General features: G+C 58.7%; 1 protein-coding gene across 3 annotated transcripts in view; it reads left to right on the top strand.

The window, feature by feature from the left end:
• IL6R (interleukin 6 receptor) overlaps positions 1-16,038 on the top strand; it is a 52,939-nt gene that overhangs the window by 11,249 nt on the left and 25,652 nt on the right. For all 3 annotated transcript variants that reach the window (XM_047092742.1, XM_047092740.1, XM_047092741.1), the window contains exons 2-6: positions 2,936-3,187; positions 4,709-4,832; positions 6,447-6,628; positions 6,868-7,034; positions 7,497-7,638. In XM_047092742.1, the coding sequence (XP_046948698.1) occupies positions 2,936-3,187; positions 4,709-4,832; positions 6,447-6,628; positions 6,868-7,034; positions 7,497-7,638 (867 nt within the window). The remainder of the gene's footprint in view (positions 1-2,935; positions 3,188-4,708; positions 4,833-6,446; positions 6,629-6,867; positions 7,035-7,496; positions 7,639-16,038) is intronic.

The following is a 16,038-nucleotide window of genomic DNA, read 5'->3' as shown; positions in this document are numbered from 1 at the left end:
TCGGCCCCTGAGGACCCCAGCTGCTGCCCTCTGTGGCCTTTCTGCTTGGTGCCTTTTCCAGCTGTTGCGTCCTGATGGGATGCCCCTCCCTGCGGCTCCACTGGTCAGACCCCCCCCACTCAGTGTCCCCTCCCTGGATCCGTCCACACATCCTGGTGTTTATGTCAGGGCGGCCTGTATTACAGGCCGTTGTAGGTTCCCTGCAGGGTTTTGTGTGGGGTTCGAGGATGGCAGTGTGGACCAAGAGGAGGCTTGGTGCATAGTAGGTGTTTGCTGTGAGTGCTCCCTGAGCACTTCTGGCCTGGCGCAGGACAGGCACAACCATCCTGAGTTCTTCAGGAGGGCGGGCCCTGGCCCCACACAGCTGGCAGGTGCTACAGGGGTGCTGCCTGTTCGGTGTCGGTGCGCAGGGTCAGCTCCGCCTGGCGCCCCATCGCCGGGGGGCAGGGGGAGCGACTGAACAAGAAGGGACTCTCGGGGGCGCTCTGCTCACCCGCTGTGTCTCCTTCCTTTGGCCCTTCCCTCTCAGGGAGACTTGCTTCGGGGGGGGGGGGGTTCCTGACTGCTCCAGGGAGCAGACAAACAGAGGCACACGGGGAGGGACCGTGACCTTGAGTGGCCCAGGGGATGGGGCCAGCGGGGCTGAGGGCCCCAGGGCAGTGAGGGAGCACAGGGCCCGAGGGCCGGGCAACGCACTCTCCCCCACCTGAAGGAGCCCACTGTCACCCTTTCCTGTCCCCTGTCCCCTTGTTCTCTGCCCCACCTTCCCTCCTCCTGAGGCTGAATGACTCGGACAGACCCAGGCTACGCAGCTTCTTTGTCTTAAGCACCCGCACACGTTCATTCTGAGAGTGACGCGGCTCGTAGAAAATCCCCAAAGTACAGGAAGACGGGAGGAGATCACTCTAGTCTCAGCCCCTGGAGGGCTGGGTGGACGTGGCAGGAGGCCAGGGGCCCCGAGGCTGCCGCTCGGCCACGCAGTGCCACGGCCCGGCTCAGAGCCTCGTCAGGCGTGGGGCTGAGTGGGTGGCTGGGTTGGCTTCAGCATGTTTGTTTCCTGTCGGTCTTTCTTGTCTGTCTGTCCGTCCAGTGCGTACTGCTTTCAGAAGCATAGTTAACACCTCGCACAGTTTTTTTTCAGTAGGCTCTGCCCAGCGTGGGGCTTGAACCCACGGCCTTGAGATCAAGAGTCGCAGGCTGTACCTACTGAGCCAGCCACGTGCCCCTAGAAGAGACATCTTTTGAAGAAGGACTGGAACAAGCAATAGTTGCCAATAGCTGGTTTATGATTAATCACCCTCGTTAAAAAAAAAAAAAAAAAAAAAAACAAACCAGTGACTCAGTTTTAAAGATTCAGAAAACCATTACTCAAGCTCCTTGTCAGAGGGAGGCCCTCACGCTGCTCCCAGAGCTCTGTTTTTGTGGACGAGAAGAAAAGCCTATTTATTTGCTATTTCTCTGAGCTTGCCAGTGCTTTGCCATTGTTAGAGCGAGCGGGGAAGGAACAGCCTGTCGTTCAGGCTGGTCCCACACGCGGCAGGAGCTTCCGTGGGCGGGGGGGGGGAGGTGACCCCCAGAGCCGGCAAGTGCAGAAGGGGGCTCCCTCCGGCTCCACAGCGTCTCCTGGTTGTGCCAGGCTCCCCGCTGCCCAGCGTGGGGCTTCCCAGGGCACGTGGGAACACAGCACCGGGGGGGGGGCGGGGGGTGCTTTCCGTGCGGAGCCCCTGTGCCCGAGGGTGCCTCGCAGGCACCCTACATTAAGCGTTTACTAAGCACCTACCAAGTTCTTTGATGAGTGCTAGCGGGGGCTCACCGTCTCGCGGTCATGGTTGGGGATGGGGACAGTGTCCTGTGAAGGTGCCGGTGAAAGCGTGAGCCCTTGACCTCCACCTGGTCCCGCACGCGGCCTCCTGTCTGTAGGGTGCTGTAAGCACCACGCACACCAGCAGGCAGTCCGCGTGGCAGGGTCTCGTCCTCCTTCCCACAGTGCTGGCGATTTGTGCGTGAGCTTGACGTCCGTGTGAAGTTTTATCCCCAGAGCCGCGTTGTCGGTGGAAAACGGAAAAGTAGAACTGTGGATGTGGTGATGAAAAGTGTTGAGTGGTAAAAATAAAATCTTAAAAATAAAAAAATGAACGTGGCTGCCTGGTTGGAGCATGTGACCCTTGATCTCAGGGCCATGAGTTCAAGCCCCGCTTTGGTGTAGAGATTACTTAAAAATGAAGTAAGTCTTAAAAAAAAAGTGTTGGGTGGGTCTGGTCTTCTAAGCATAACCTCATTCGGGCGCACGTGCAAGTCATCATGTGGACCGGACATGCCCGTCGGGGGACCTTCGGCTTAAACACACTGGACTGTGTGTTCAGTCCTGAAGCAAAAGGACACGTGTGACACGTCCGAGTACCTCTCGGGGGGAGTCTTGGGCAAATGACCCAGCGCCGCACGTGAGAAAGTCGAGAGCCACGCTGCGACATAGAAAACCCTGGAAAGGACCCGCCGCCCTCAGTGTGGGATGGGAGATAGCGTGAGGGAGACAGCAGCCGGGGGGCTAGTCCAGCTGGGGGCTGAGGGACGGCCTCAGGGAGGGGATAGTCAGGCTGAGACCTGACACAGGAAGTCGCGCAGGGAGTGTGGGGGGGGGACCAGGAGGCAGAAAAGTCCCTGTGCGCCCGGCCTCACGCTGGGGACTCACACCGGGAGAAACCAAGCCTTGATGGGTTTTCTAATCGAAGGAGTCGGGGAGTCGGGGGCCGGGCGGCTTCGGGGGGTGGGGGCCGGGAGGCCGTTGCCCTAATTGGGCCGAGGTAGCTGTGGCCCGGGGGGCCGGCCGGCGGGCGGTCTCAACAGGTGGGCAGTTCTGACTCCTGTGGTTTCTCGGGTCAGAAGCAGAGTCCTTCCCGGTTGCTGTGGGCTTACGGGGTGTCCTCTCCGTCCCCAGAGGTGCTGAGTGATGTGGTGACCGCCCGGCCTGGGGCCAACGTGACCCTGACCTGCCCGGGCGAGGAGCCTGGAGACAGTGCCACGATTCACTGGCTGCTGAGGAATCGGGTCCCAGGCTCACAGCAGGAACGGGGTGCTCGCGTGGGAGGGAGGCTTCTCCTGAGGTCGGTGCAGCTCAGCGACTCTGGAAACTACTCCTGTTACCGCGACGACGGCAGCCTGGCTGGAACTGTGCCTTTGCTGGTGGAAGGTCAGTTGTGTGCTCAGAGCGCCCCAGCTGTCCCTTCCAACTGCTGTTACTTCTTTGGCCCGACACCTACAGGGGAAGACCCACTGACATCCGCCAGCAGTGAGACTGCAGGAGGCTCCTCGTGGTGACAGGGACCCCACCCTGCTGCCCGAGGCCGGGTTGACAGCCGGAGGCCTGGAGCGCTCCTCCTTCACGGCTTCACCTCTGTCCCCTCGGTGTCCTCGCTGGCAAATGTGGTTAATTAAAAAAAATTTTTTAATGTTTTGTATTTATTTTTGAGGGGGGGAGGGGCAGAGAGAGAGAGAGAGAGAGAGAGAGAGAGAGACAGGATCCAAAGCGGGCTCCAGGCTCCAGGCTGTCAGCACAGAGCCCGATGTGGGGCTTGAACTCACGAACCGCGAGATCATGACCTGAGCTGAAGTCAGACGCTCAACCGACTGAGCCACTCAGGCGCCCCTTTTTAGTTTTTTTTTTTTAATATTTATTTATTTTTGGGAGAGAGAGAGAGAGAGAGAGAGAGAATGAGTGAGGGAAAAGCAGAGAGAGAGGGAGACACAGAATCCGAAGCAGGCTCCAGGCTCTGAGCTGTCAGCACAGAGCCTGATGCGGGGCTCGAACTCACAGACCACGAGATCATAACCTGAGCTGGAGTTGGACGCTCAACTGACTGAGCCACCCTGGTGCCCCAAGGAAATTGCTTTCTTGGTCTGAAAATTTTCCTGTCAACAGAAATACCTACAAGTCATTCTGTGTTTTGTTTTGTTTGGTCCCTCCTGCTTTCCTTTTTTGATTCAGATTATCTTACTGCTCTAAGTGGAGTAGAGAATCTAGTTCTTGTTGAATGGTGTTCTTGCTTGGGAACAGGCAACTGTCTTGATATTAGGAGCCATTATGTTTCATGACTGATCTCATGCAGACTTCTTTAATGCTAGAGATTGTCTTGTTAGAGGGATTTTTTTTTTTTTGTACATTTATTCATTTTTGAAAGACAGAGACAGAGCACAAGTAGGGGCAGGGCGGGGTGGAGTGGGGGAGAGACACAAAATCTGAAGCAGGCTCCAGGCTCTGAGCTGTCAGCACAGAGCCCGATGTGGGGCTCGAACTCACAAACCATGAGATCATGACCTGAGCTGAAGTCAGACGCTCAACCGACTGAGCCACTCAGGCGCCCCTTTTTAGTTTTTTTTTTAATATTTATTTATTTTTGGGAGAGAGAGAGAGAGAGAATGAGCGAGGGAAAAGCAGAGAGAGAGGGAGACACAGAATCCGAAGCAGGCTCCAGGCTCTGAGCTGTCAGCACAGAGCCCGACGCGGGGCTCGAAGTCACAAACGGCGAGATCCAAGATCAGAACCTGAGCTGATGTCAGACACTTCACCCGACTGAGCCACCCGGGCGCCCCAAATGTGGTTAATTTTTTACTTACTTGGAGTTGTTGCAGAGATTGAATGAGTGAGTGTGTGGGGGGGGCTGTTTGGCCTCAGGGCCGTGCCCCCCTCACGCTGGCCACCCTTTCCCTTCAGCCCCTCCCGAGGAGCCCCAGATCACCTGCTTCCGGAAGAGCCCCCTCAGCAAGGTGGCCTGTGAGTGGGGTCCTCGGAGCCCCCCCTCTGGGACGACCAGGGCCACGCTTCTGGTGAGGAAGTTGTGAGTATCTGGGTCGGGGTGTGTGTCTGCATCCTCACTGCCCCCCCCCCCCCACAGCGGCCCCAGGGGGGGCACTGGCGGCCAGCGGTTCCCAGACATCCTTGTCGTCAATGCAAAGTCATCCTTTGGGTGGGGAGGAGGGAGCGGGGGACTGGCCGGGGCGGGGCAGGGCCGCGCTTCCAGCCAAGCCACCAGTGGGGGTCATTTTCCTTGTTTAGCAGACGGAGAAGCTGAGGTTGAGAGACTGATTAACTTGTTTGAGGCCATCTTGCTGGTAGTCGCTCTGCTAGGAATCACATCCCAGCCTGTCTGGTTTTATTCAAAATGCCAGATCTTGGGCGTTGCCCCCAGGGAGAGATGTCCCAATGCCAGGAGAGCGGCCGGCCGGCTCCTTATCGGCTCCTTATCGGCCTTGACTGGGAGCCTTTATCGGGCTCCTTCCACTAGAAAGGCCTGGAGAGGAGTAGGCTGGGGCCTGGGGGAGCGGGGCTGGGGCAGGAGGTGGAAGATGACCCTGTGGTTCGTCCCTCTCGGTCCCAGAGCCTCAGCCCTTGCTCCGGGCGTTTGCAAGGGAGTCTGAGCTGAGTTTTCAGGAAATCCAAGCAGTGACTGCACCGGGGGACTGGTCTCTGCCGGGTCTGTCTGCAGAGTGTCGCGTGCTAATGTTAATGCTTCGGGCTCCACGTAGAGCTGTGTAGACTGCCTGTCTGCAGAGGCACCGCGGCCCATAGGGAGAATCGGGACCATCTGGAACCTACAGCCGGGTGGTTCGGGTGACAGTTTGGGGCCTGGCAGGTGTTCGTGCGCAGCCTGCTCGGGGCAGAGGGCTGACCCAGGTGGCGCTTGAGCTGGTGGACTTTGCGTGGGGGCTCACGCTTCCCTCCAGCAGCTGCTGGCCCCTGGGCCCCCTCCTGAAGTGACCAAGGGGGAGGGGAGCCGCCACAGGGCCCTGCGCCTGGGGGGATCACACGGGCCCCTGGGAAGAGGCACGTGCACGTGGGGACACCCTCACCCCCTGTTCTGTCTCCCCGGTCCTTCCCTCGAGTGCTGGGTGAGGTCAGCAAGAGTCTTGGGCTAGGCGCTTACTAGAGCCCCCCCCCCCCACCCCCCCACCCCGGATGGAGGTAGGATCGTGTTGGAGGGAAAGAGGCGATGACTCCCACTGGGAACGCAGGAGCAGGTTCCCCAGAAGGAGAGAATTTGCCCTGGGCCGGGGGTCTAAACCTGAATCAGCAGTGATCTGTCCCCCTGAGGCAGGGCGAGTGGCTGCTGGGGCCTTGCGTGCCCACACGTGTCGTAAGCGGGGAAGTCTCAGCCCTCCGAGCCAGGTAGGCCCCGATCTGACTCACCTCGAATATGTGAATGTTTCGTCAGCCTGCCAGAAACTCTCTCCCTCCTCGTGATGGTGATAGTGGTCGTGATCGGGCCTGGCCTGGATCCCCGCGCTGACCGTGAAGGCTGTCCTGGTCCCTGAGGGGCGGGGGCGGGGGCGGGGGCGGGGGAGGGGGGGAAGGGTCAAGAGCACTCGGCCTGCAGGAGGCGGTGTGCCCGGCTGCCCACCCCCCTCCCGGAAGGGGCAGGAGCTGGTGGTGAGGCTGCGTGTCCTGTGTGCAGCGGGACCAGCCCCATGGGAGACTCGGAGGAGCCGTGCCAGTACTTTCCGGGGCCGCAGACCTTCTCCTGCCAGCTGGCCGTCCCTGAGGGGGACAACTCCTTGTACGTGGTGTCCCTGTGCGTCAGCAACGCTGCTGGGAGCAAGTCCAGCCATCCCCAAACGTTTGAGGGCTACGGAATCCGTGAGTAGGCTCTCTGGGACCCCCGCCCTCAGCTGCCTCCGTCCCCTCTGACCGAGGGCCCCTCGAGAGTTCGTGGGGGGCAGGGAGGGGCTGGCTGGGGGGTCTGCTGAGCTGGTGCCTCTGGGCCCTTACTTGCCAGAGGGGAAGGGGGCTGGGGGAGGGGGGGAGGGAGAGGGGGCTGGGCTGGGGTCCTGCCTGCTCCCTTGCTCGGCTCGAGCGTGCCTGCTCTTTCCCCACAGTGCAGCCTGACCCGCCTGTCAATGTCACCGTCACTGCTGTGCCCGGAAACCCCCGCTGGCTCAGGGTCACCTGGCGGGACCCCCCGTCCTGGAACTCCTACTTCTACAGGCTGCAGTTTGAGCTCCGATACCGGGCCGAGCGGTCGAAGACGTTCACAACGTGGATGGTAAGTTCTCCTTCGACTTCTGGACGGAGAAGGGCACTGGGTCCTCGGGGGCAGTGGGAAGGTTCTGGAAAGAACAACGCGGCTCCGGGTCCTGCTTTGTGAGTCGCCGCCCGAGTGGCTGTGGGTGGGTGAGTCCCTGAGCCGTTCTGAGCCTCCGTCGTCCCGTCTGTCAGGCAGGAATGATGGCATGGGGCCCTCCTCTTCGAGGCTCTGTGTGGGAGGGTGAGTGTGACCGGGGGAGGCAGGTGTGCCGCGGGTGTGACAGGCGGGCTTCTGTGAGCACGACATACAGCTTCCGCCTGCAGGGGCGGGGGGCCCGGCCCGCTCTGGGCCGCAGGGGTGACGGTGCGGCCGAGTCGCTCACGGGGCCTGAGACGGTGCAGCTGGGGCGCGGGGCGCCGAGGGCACGCTGTCCCCGGGGAGCTGCCGACCCGAGCCCCCTCCCCCCACCCCCCACCCCAGGTCAAGGAGCTCCAGCATCACTGCATCATCCACGACGCCTGGAGAGGCGCGAGGCACAGGGTGCAGGTCCGGGCCCGGGAGGAGTTTGGGCACGGCTCCTGGAGCGTGTGGAGCCCGGAGGCCGCGGGCGCCCCGTGGACAGGTACCGAGTGGGGTTTGGGCGGGTACCCCGGTCTTAGCAAAGTCAGCCCCAAACCAGTGCTGAAACGGCAGCCACTTTGGAGAGGGGCCAGCCTGGCCTCTCCTGTGCTGCCCGTGGGTCCCTGGCGACGCGTGCTGCCGTCCTGCGGCCACTGGGATGCAGGCGGTGGCGGGGGGCGGGGGGATGGCCCCACAGCTGGGGCGCCTCAGAGAATCTGTAGCTGTAGCTAGTGAACCACAGTTACTAATATTTCCTGTTTTTAAAAAGATGTTAAAGGCAGGGGTGCCTGGGTGGCTCAGTCAGTTGAGCGGCCGACTTCGGCTCAGGTCGCGATCTCGCGGTCGGTGAGATCGAGCCCCGCGTCGGGCTCTGTGCTGACGGCTCAGAGCCTGGAGCCCGTTTCAGATTCTGTGCCTCCCTCTCTCGGACCCTCCCCAGCTCATGCTTTGTGTCTCTCCCTCCCTCTTAAAAATAAACATTAGGGGGCGCCTGGGTGGCTCAGTCGGTGAAGTGTCCCCCTTCGGCTCAGGTCGTGATCTCACAGTTTGTGGGTTCGAGCCCCGCGTCGGGCTCTGTGCTGACGGCTCAGAGCCTGGAGCCCGTTTCAGATTCTGTGCCTCCCTCTCTCTCTGCCCCTCCCCAGCTCATGCTTTGTCTGTCTCCCTCCCTCTTAAAAATAAACATTAGGGGGCACCTGGGTGGCTCAGTCGGTGAAGTGTCCCCCTTCGGCTCAGGTCGTGATCTCACAGTTTGTGGGTTTGAGCCCCGCGTCGGGCTCTGTGCTGACAGCCCAGAGCCTGGAGCCCGTTTCAGATTCTGTGCCTCCCTCTCTCGGACCCTCCCCAGCTCATGCTTTGTCTGTCTCCCTCCCTCTTAAAAATAAACATTAGGGGGCACCTGGGTGGCTCAGTCGGTGAAGTGTCCCCCTTCGGCTCAGGTCGTGATCTCACAGTTTGTGGGTTTGAGCCCCGCGTCGGGCTCTGTGCTGACAGCCCAGAGCCTGGAGCCCGTTTCAGATTCTGTGCCTCCCTCTCTCGGACCCTCCCCGTTCATGCTCTGTCTCCCTCTCTCTCAAAAATAAATAAACGTTAAAAAAAAAATAAACAAACATTAAAAAAAAGATGTTACAGGTAAAAATAATTGCCTTTGGGGAATGATTGAAATTACTGTGGTTGTGATAGACCATGAAAAATTCTGCAAAAATATGAGAAAAATTATCATCAGTATTTTTGCCACCTAGAGAAAACCAGTGAGAGAGAACATTTTCATAGGTTTCTTTCCTTTCCTGAAATATGTGTGTGAGTGGGGGGGAGAATACTGTGAGCATTCTCACATTAAATACTTTTGGAATGTATTGTGTAGTAACTGCATGGTTAATGTTTTCTTAAGTGTTTATTTCTTTTGAGAGAGAGAGAGAGAGAGTGGGGGAGAAGCAGAGAGAGGGAGACACGGACTCGGAAGCAGGCTCCACACTATCAGTACAGAGCAGGACGTGGGGCTGGAACTCATGACACTGGGATCACGACCTGAGCCGAGATCACGAGTTGGACGCTCAACCACTGGGCCACCCAGGTGCCCCCAGTGTCTTGTCTTGTCTTCCGAAGTTTCCATCGAGTTAGTACGCTCTCGCGGCGAAGGAGCAAAGCAGCGCTTCTGGGAACAGCGGCCCGTGTCCCCCGCTGGCCGTCTCCAGTCCTGCTTTTGCAGAGGAAGCTGCTTGGCCTGGTGCTCCTCGTTCTGCTGGTGCTCCCGAACTCCGAGCAGCAGGCCGACACAGCTGCCTTGCCTTTTTCCTGAGGAAACGATTTGAGATGTCTTGAGACATCTTGATTCCTTGCTGTGAACGATTAGGATTCAGCAGACCCAGAGCCAGCGCAGGAACTTCTCAGATCGCGGTGCGTAGAGAGGCCGTCCAGCCTCTGGTTGAATGCTTCCAGAGGTGGAGAGCTCACTACCCACTGCAGCAGCCCACGCCATCGTTCGCAGTGTTTCCATTATAGAACGGCTTCCACACGGGCTTCCGGCTGAGCTCTCATTACCCCAGAAGCACAATCGAAACAAATGAGTTGTTCTTAAATGCCAGGCAAGTAAAACAAAAAAGGGAATACGGTACCCGTTGGCTTACTGAAGACACGTGGAGAAAGAGGAAAAGGTAGAAATGAGGGGAAAAAGGCGATTGCCCGGGCCCACCTGGCTGGCACGTCCTCGCACCGCAGCCCCGGGGGGAAGGCTCGCACACAGAGGTTGGTGTTCTTCCCCCGGAAGAGACGCGGCGATCCCCCTTCCCCCCTGCTTTGCCACATGAGGCCCGTGCCTTTCGTGTCCCGGGGGAGCCGGACGAGTCGCCGTGGGCTCTTCCTAGTTGGATGCGCTTAACGTCCGGTGCAGGCTCAGATCTTCGCCGGCCCTTTTCCCGTCACCCGTCCGTCAGGGGCAGCAGCAGGGGGGTTTCTGCCGGACCCTCTTCCCAAAGCCTACTTCCCGCAAAGACTTGGGTGGGGAGGGAGGCCTGGGTCCTCTCTCTTACTTAGGGGGACCGTTTAAATCCATTGGGACATCCCTCAGGCTAGATTGTGGTGACCTGTCCACGGTTCGATTTGTACACACTTGGAGCCCAAACACGCTCATCTTCCGAGTGCTGAACCTGACCGGGGCCCCGGAGCCTTTGCGAGGGGAGAGAGCTGTGCACAGCCCCGTGTGCGGGAAATGCTTCGGACGCACACCTCTTCGCTCAACCACTGGATTCAGATGGTCGCAAACGGCTCCAAGAAATTGCTTTGTTGGAAAGTTCTTTCTCTTTAGAAATGTTTAGTCGTGGTGCAATTTGTACACATAACTTAAAATTTACATGGTAACCGTTTGTAAGTGTATTAAAATGGTAGAAAGTACGTCCCCACGTCCACACCGCTGTGCGGCTGTCACACCGTCCATGTCCCAGAACTCTTCATCCTGCGAAACTGGAACTCTGTCCCCGTTAAACAGCGCCCCTGCCCCCGCCCCTGGTGTCGCCGTCGTCTCTATGCGTTTCGCTGGTGCCGGGCCTCATATAAGTGGACACCGCGCGTCTGTCCTCGTGACTGGCCTGTTTCCGTAGCGTCGAGTTCATCTGTGTAACACGTGTCAGAATCTCCTTCCTGTTTGAGGCTGAATAATATTCCATCGTATGAAGACACCGCGTCTTGCGTAACTGCTCCTCTGCGGTCGGGCACTTGGGTTCCTTCCACCTTATCTCTGTTGTGAAAAATGCTGTGAACACGATGTGTATGTATCTGTTTGGTCCCCTGCTTCCCGTTCTGTTGAGTACAGACCCAGAAGTGGAATTGCTGAATCATATAGTAGCTCTATTTTTAATTCTTTTGAGGAACTATCGGACTGTTTTCCATAGTGGCTGCACCATTTTACATTCTTCTTTCTTTTTTTTTAATTTTTTTTTAACGTTTATTTATTTTTGAGACAGAGAGAGACAGAGCATGAACAGGGGAGGGGCAGAGAGAGAGGGAGACGCAGAATCCGAAGCAGGCTCCGGGCTCTGAGCTGTCAGCACAGAGCCCGACGCGGGGCTTGAACCCACAAACTGTGAGATCATGACCTGAGCCGAAGTCGGACGCTTAACCGAACAAGCCACCCAGGCGCCCCAGCATTCTTCTTTCTTTAAGTTTATTTTGAGAGAGAGCGTGTGTGCAGGTGCAAGCAGGGGAGGGGCAGACGGGGAGAGAGAGAATCCCACGCAGGCTCCGCACTGGCAGTGCAGAGCCCGACACGGGGCTCGAACCCACAAACCGTGAGATCGTGGCCTGAGCCGAAATCAAGAGTCAGACGCTCAACTGCTCACCTAAGCCACCCAGGCGCCCCCCGCACCGTTTTGCGTTCTTATCAGCAAGGAACAGGGTTCCAGTTTCTTCACATCCTCATGACACTTGTTATTTTCCGGTTTTGTTTGTTTGTTTGTTTGTTTGTTTGTTTGTTTTGAGACTCGCCGTCCCACTGGCCGTGAGGCAGTACTGTGGTTTTGATTTGCTTTTCCGTAATGATTAGTGGTGGTGAGCAACTTTCTGTGTGCTTCTGGCCACGGGTGCATCTTCTTTGGAGGAGTGTCTGTTCAAGAAGCAAGTTCTTCCTCGTGTCAACCCAGCGCTGCCCTCCGGGGTAACCCGAGCCCGTCAGCTGGTCTGCTCTGTGGGCCTCCGGGCCCCGCATCCGCCTGCCTTTCTCTTTCCGGGCTGTGGTGCAGCCGGCCCGACCCGCGGGGCTCCCCGTCTGGCTGCCTTTTCCTGCACCGGGTCTCACTTGCGGATGTCCCTCTTTAAATGACTGAGCCCGTCCCCGCAGAGGGAGCGCCAGCCCCGAGGACAGCCTCTGACGTTTTCGCCGTCGTTCCTGTGGCTGGAGCGAGCGTGGGGCTCACGCACCGCACCTGGCTGCTTCTCGCATCAGCCTCGGAAGCGCGGAGACCCCGTCCTGTGCGTGTGTGGTTTCGGGGGGTCTCCAGAGCCCCAGCGGTAAAGACGCCGAGAGACGGCCAGCTGTTCCCCCGCTGTGGAGGGCAGAGCCAGGGGAAGTGCCAGGGGCTTTGGGCTGGACACCAGGGAGCGCCGTGGGAGTGAGGGTTAGCGCCCCACCGCCAGCACGGTCCCAGGGCCGTTGGGCTTGTCTGTGCCCTGGCACCAGGGCGCTCCCCAAGCGCAGGACCCCCGCGTGCAGGCCGCGCCTGCCCCCTGGCCTCGGCCTGGGGGTGCTGACCTCTGGGGACGCGGGGGTCGTGGGGAGCACGGCGGAGCACGGAGTCAGGGCTGGTGACCCGTCAGAGCCTCGGCCGGGCCGTGGGGAAAGTGGGGACGCTGTGGCGCGTCTCGTTCCCTTCGGGGAGTCGTCTGTAAAACGAGCTGCAGCCTGTTTTCCGAAGGAAATGCTCCTGGTGACGTACTTTCTGCCAGTCTGTCCCGGCTTCCGGTGCCGTCACACCCGCGTGGGTCGGGGGAGCCAACGCGTGCGCCCGGCGTGTCCTCTGTGCGCGTGGGTCCCGGCTGCCCTGCTCGGTGCTCTGTGCCCGGGTCCCGCAGGGCAGGCGGGTGTCGATGAGCACGCCCAGTGTCGCTTTGCCTGTCTGCTCGTGGCCGGGCACGTACTGTCTCCTGTCCTGGCATGTCGGAGCCTGGAGGTCCGGTGGTTGTCTTGTGCGGCCGCCAGGCCGGCCGGGACCGAGAGCCCTGGTGAAGGTCTGCACGAGGCCGGAGAGGAGACGTCCTTCCGCACACGGGGCGTTGTGGGGCCGCGGCGGCCGCGGGGCGGCCCAGACAGAGCCGGGGAAGCTTCACGGGGGTGGGGGGAGGGGTTGTGTCGAGTCCTGTAGGGTGTGTGGGACTGTCCCCACAGAGAAGGGGACAGCAGGCCGGCCGTGCCGCGAGCAGAAGGTCCAGCACCTGCACAAGGTGGCTTGGGATGAGGCAGGTGCCGGAAGGCCTGTTCCAGGCGGGGGGGGGCTGGTGCAGGGTGGAGAGGGCCCGTGCGGCTTGGACCCCCCCCCCCCGAGCTGCTCCGGGAGGCCAAGTGAGCCCCCCAAGTGAGAGGGGCGGTCAGCCCCTCTCGAGTGGGAGGCCGCCCTCCAGGCCCCTCCTCCCGCGGCCCCGACAGGGTGGCGTCGAGCGAGCCCCTTTGCAGAGCGAGCGTGGGGCGGGGGCCCGGGCAGCCCTTCGGACCCGCTCCCACGGCATGCTCACCGCGTGTGGCCTGGCCCCGGGCGGGTGCTGGGGCTTGCGGGCACAGGAGCCCTTGGGGTGTCCCGAGGCCGGAGCTGAGGGCCTCCCCGGGCCCAGGTGGGAACGGCCGGGGTTCAGGAGCCCGTCGGGCACAGGTTTCTGCAGAGGCTGTGCCCCGAGGGGCCTCCCAGGGCGGCCGCCAGCTGACCCCCACGCCTGGCCGCTCACTCACCTCCCCATTCCAGCGGCCCCAGGCACCCGCACACGTGTGTCCCACCACCTGGGGGGCCGCACCGGTGAGCCCTGCCTGCACGCTGCCCGGTGCACTCACTCCTGCGCGCTGGGCCTCCACCGGCTGTGACATTTCTGAAGAGAGCTTTAGGGCCATATAAGGTTGCCAACCTTTAGAGGTTCATTCATTTTTGAGAGAGAGAGACAGACAGAGACAGAGTGTGAGCAGGGGAGGGGCAGAGAGAGGGGGAGACACAGAATCCGAAGCAGGCTCCGGGCTCCGAGCCGTCAGCACAGAGCCTGATGCGGGGCTTGAACTCCCGGACCGCGAGATCATGACTTGAGCCGAGGTCGGACGCTCAACGGGCTGAGCCACCCAGGCGCCCTGTGGTTGCCAACTTTTAATTTTGCTCAGTAAGGATGTGAATAGTTAAGTAAAATGTAGCTGTTGCCATGTTGCCATTTTCCGTCGTGTCATAAAGAAGGGGTGAGACGCTTCGGCAGCCAAGCTGCTCCCCCGAGGTTTTCTCCTGTGGCCTCAGACTAGGGGGCTCTCTGCAGACCACCCAGGGGTGCTTGGGGCCCGGCCGCAGGGGACTGTCAGCGCCTCCGTGAGGGCTTTGGTGTTTGCACCACGGGAGGAGCAGTGATTGACTTTCTGGTTGGTGGTTTGTGGCCTGTGTAGGCAGGTGGGAGGCAGGGACTGAGCCCAGAGTGGGTGGCCCTGCAGACAGCTGTCCCCTGGCCCCCTTCCTGCGGGCGTCTGGCTCTGTGGTTCGTCTCCCTGTCCCTGTCCCCTCACCTCTCTGCAACCTCGGCCTCCTTTTTTCTTCTTCCGCTTTTTATTCTTGGCCCACTTGTTTCGCTCTCTGTACTCCTACCCCTGAGCCCTGCCCTTAACTGGTCATAATATGCAATTTAAAAATATTTTCTTAGAAAAAAATGTATGTTCTCTGCACCTCCCGGTTTTATTGAGATATAATTGACATATTATGTCGCATTAGTTTCAGATGTACAACTTAATGACTTGGTATTTGTATATGTTGCTGAATGATGATCACACCGTCTGTCCGTCACCACACATGGTTACAGATAGTGTGTCTCTTGTGATGAGAGCTTCTTTTTTTTTTTTTTTTTTTAATTTTTTTTTTCAACGCTTTTTATTTATTTTTGGGACAGAGAGAGACAGAGCATGAACGGGGGAGGGGCAGAGAGAGAGGGAGACACAGAATCGGACACAGGCTCCAGGCTCCGAGCCATCAGCCCAGAGCCTGACGCGGGGCTCAAACTCACGGACCGCGAGATCGTGACCTGGCTGAAGTCGGACGCTTAACCGACTGCGCCACCCAGGCGCCCCGTGATGAGAGCTTCTAAGATCCAGTCTCGGCAACTTTCAAATAAGCAATGTGGGCACTGTTCACTGTGGTCGCTGTACCGTGCGTCACATCCCCAGGACTTGTTATTTTGTAAAAAATGTTTACAAAGTTTCTTTGTTTTGAGAGAGTGCATGGGAGGGACGGAGAGAGAGAATCCCAAGCAGGCTCTGAGCTGTCAGCACACAGCCTGAGGTGGGGCTCGAACTCACGAACTGAGAGATCGTGATCTGAGCTGAAATCAAGAGGTGGACGCTTAACCCACTGAGCCAGCCAGGCAACCCCCGCCCCTAGGACTTGTTACGTTCTTTGTTTCCAATTCTGAGGTCAGTTTTTATTTATTCATTCATTCATTCATTCATTCATTTATTTTAATGTTTATTCATTTTTGAGAGAGAGCGTGTGAGCGGGGGAGGGGCAGAGAGAGAAGGAGACACAGAATCCGAAGCGGGCTCCAGGCTCCGAGCTGTCAGCACACAGCCCGACGAGGGGCTCGAACCCACAAACTGCGAGATCATGACCTGAGCTGAAGTTGGATACTCAACTGACTGAGCCCCCCAGGCACCCCAGGTCCGTTTTAAAACAAATATCGTGCACCAGGCTGGGGTACTTTCCGCGCATGTGATCTCAGGTGATCCGTCCCAGAGGAAGCTCTCCGCCTCGCTCAGAAGTGAGGAGACGGTGTCTAAGAGAGGTTTGGTGTCTTGACCAGATTATCTGTTTATCGGTCCTGAAGGCCTCTGCCTTCTTTACCCTGGACTTCTCTGTTCCAAAACCCGAGCAGATAGACTCAGACCAGCCCTCAAGTTAACGGAAAGAAGTTTCTTGTTTTAAGAACTCGTGTGAAAAAAACGCCCAAAACTCATGTGTGTTCACTAATTTTGTTAGGAATGTGAAAGTGCCTCCTGTCGTCTCGGAAATAGTCACACAAGGAAAACCCGCAGTGGCAACACGCTTCATGTTTCGAGTAGTCTTTTTCCTAAGCGCTTTTCCATAATCGAAATTTTACTAACTACACGGTTCTTGAGAAAAATGTGTTAAATACTAGGTTCACAGAGATGAGCAAGATACAGACTCTGAATCTGAGAAATGTTCAATCT

This window comes from Lynx rufus, unplaced genomic scaffold, assembly GCF_022079265.1.
Source record: "Lynx rufus isolate CCGP_SWC_20201006 ecotype Redwood Valley unplaced genomic scaffold, mLynRuf1.p SCAF_31, whole genome shotgun sequence".
Taxonomy (NCBI): domain Eukaryota; kingdom Metazoa; phylum Chordata; class Mammalia; order Carnivora; family Felidae; genus Lynx; species Lynx rufus.
Note: the sequence above shows the minus strand (reverse complement) of the source record. Positions and strands in the feature narration are given on the sequence as shown.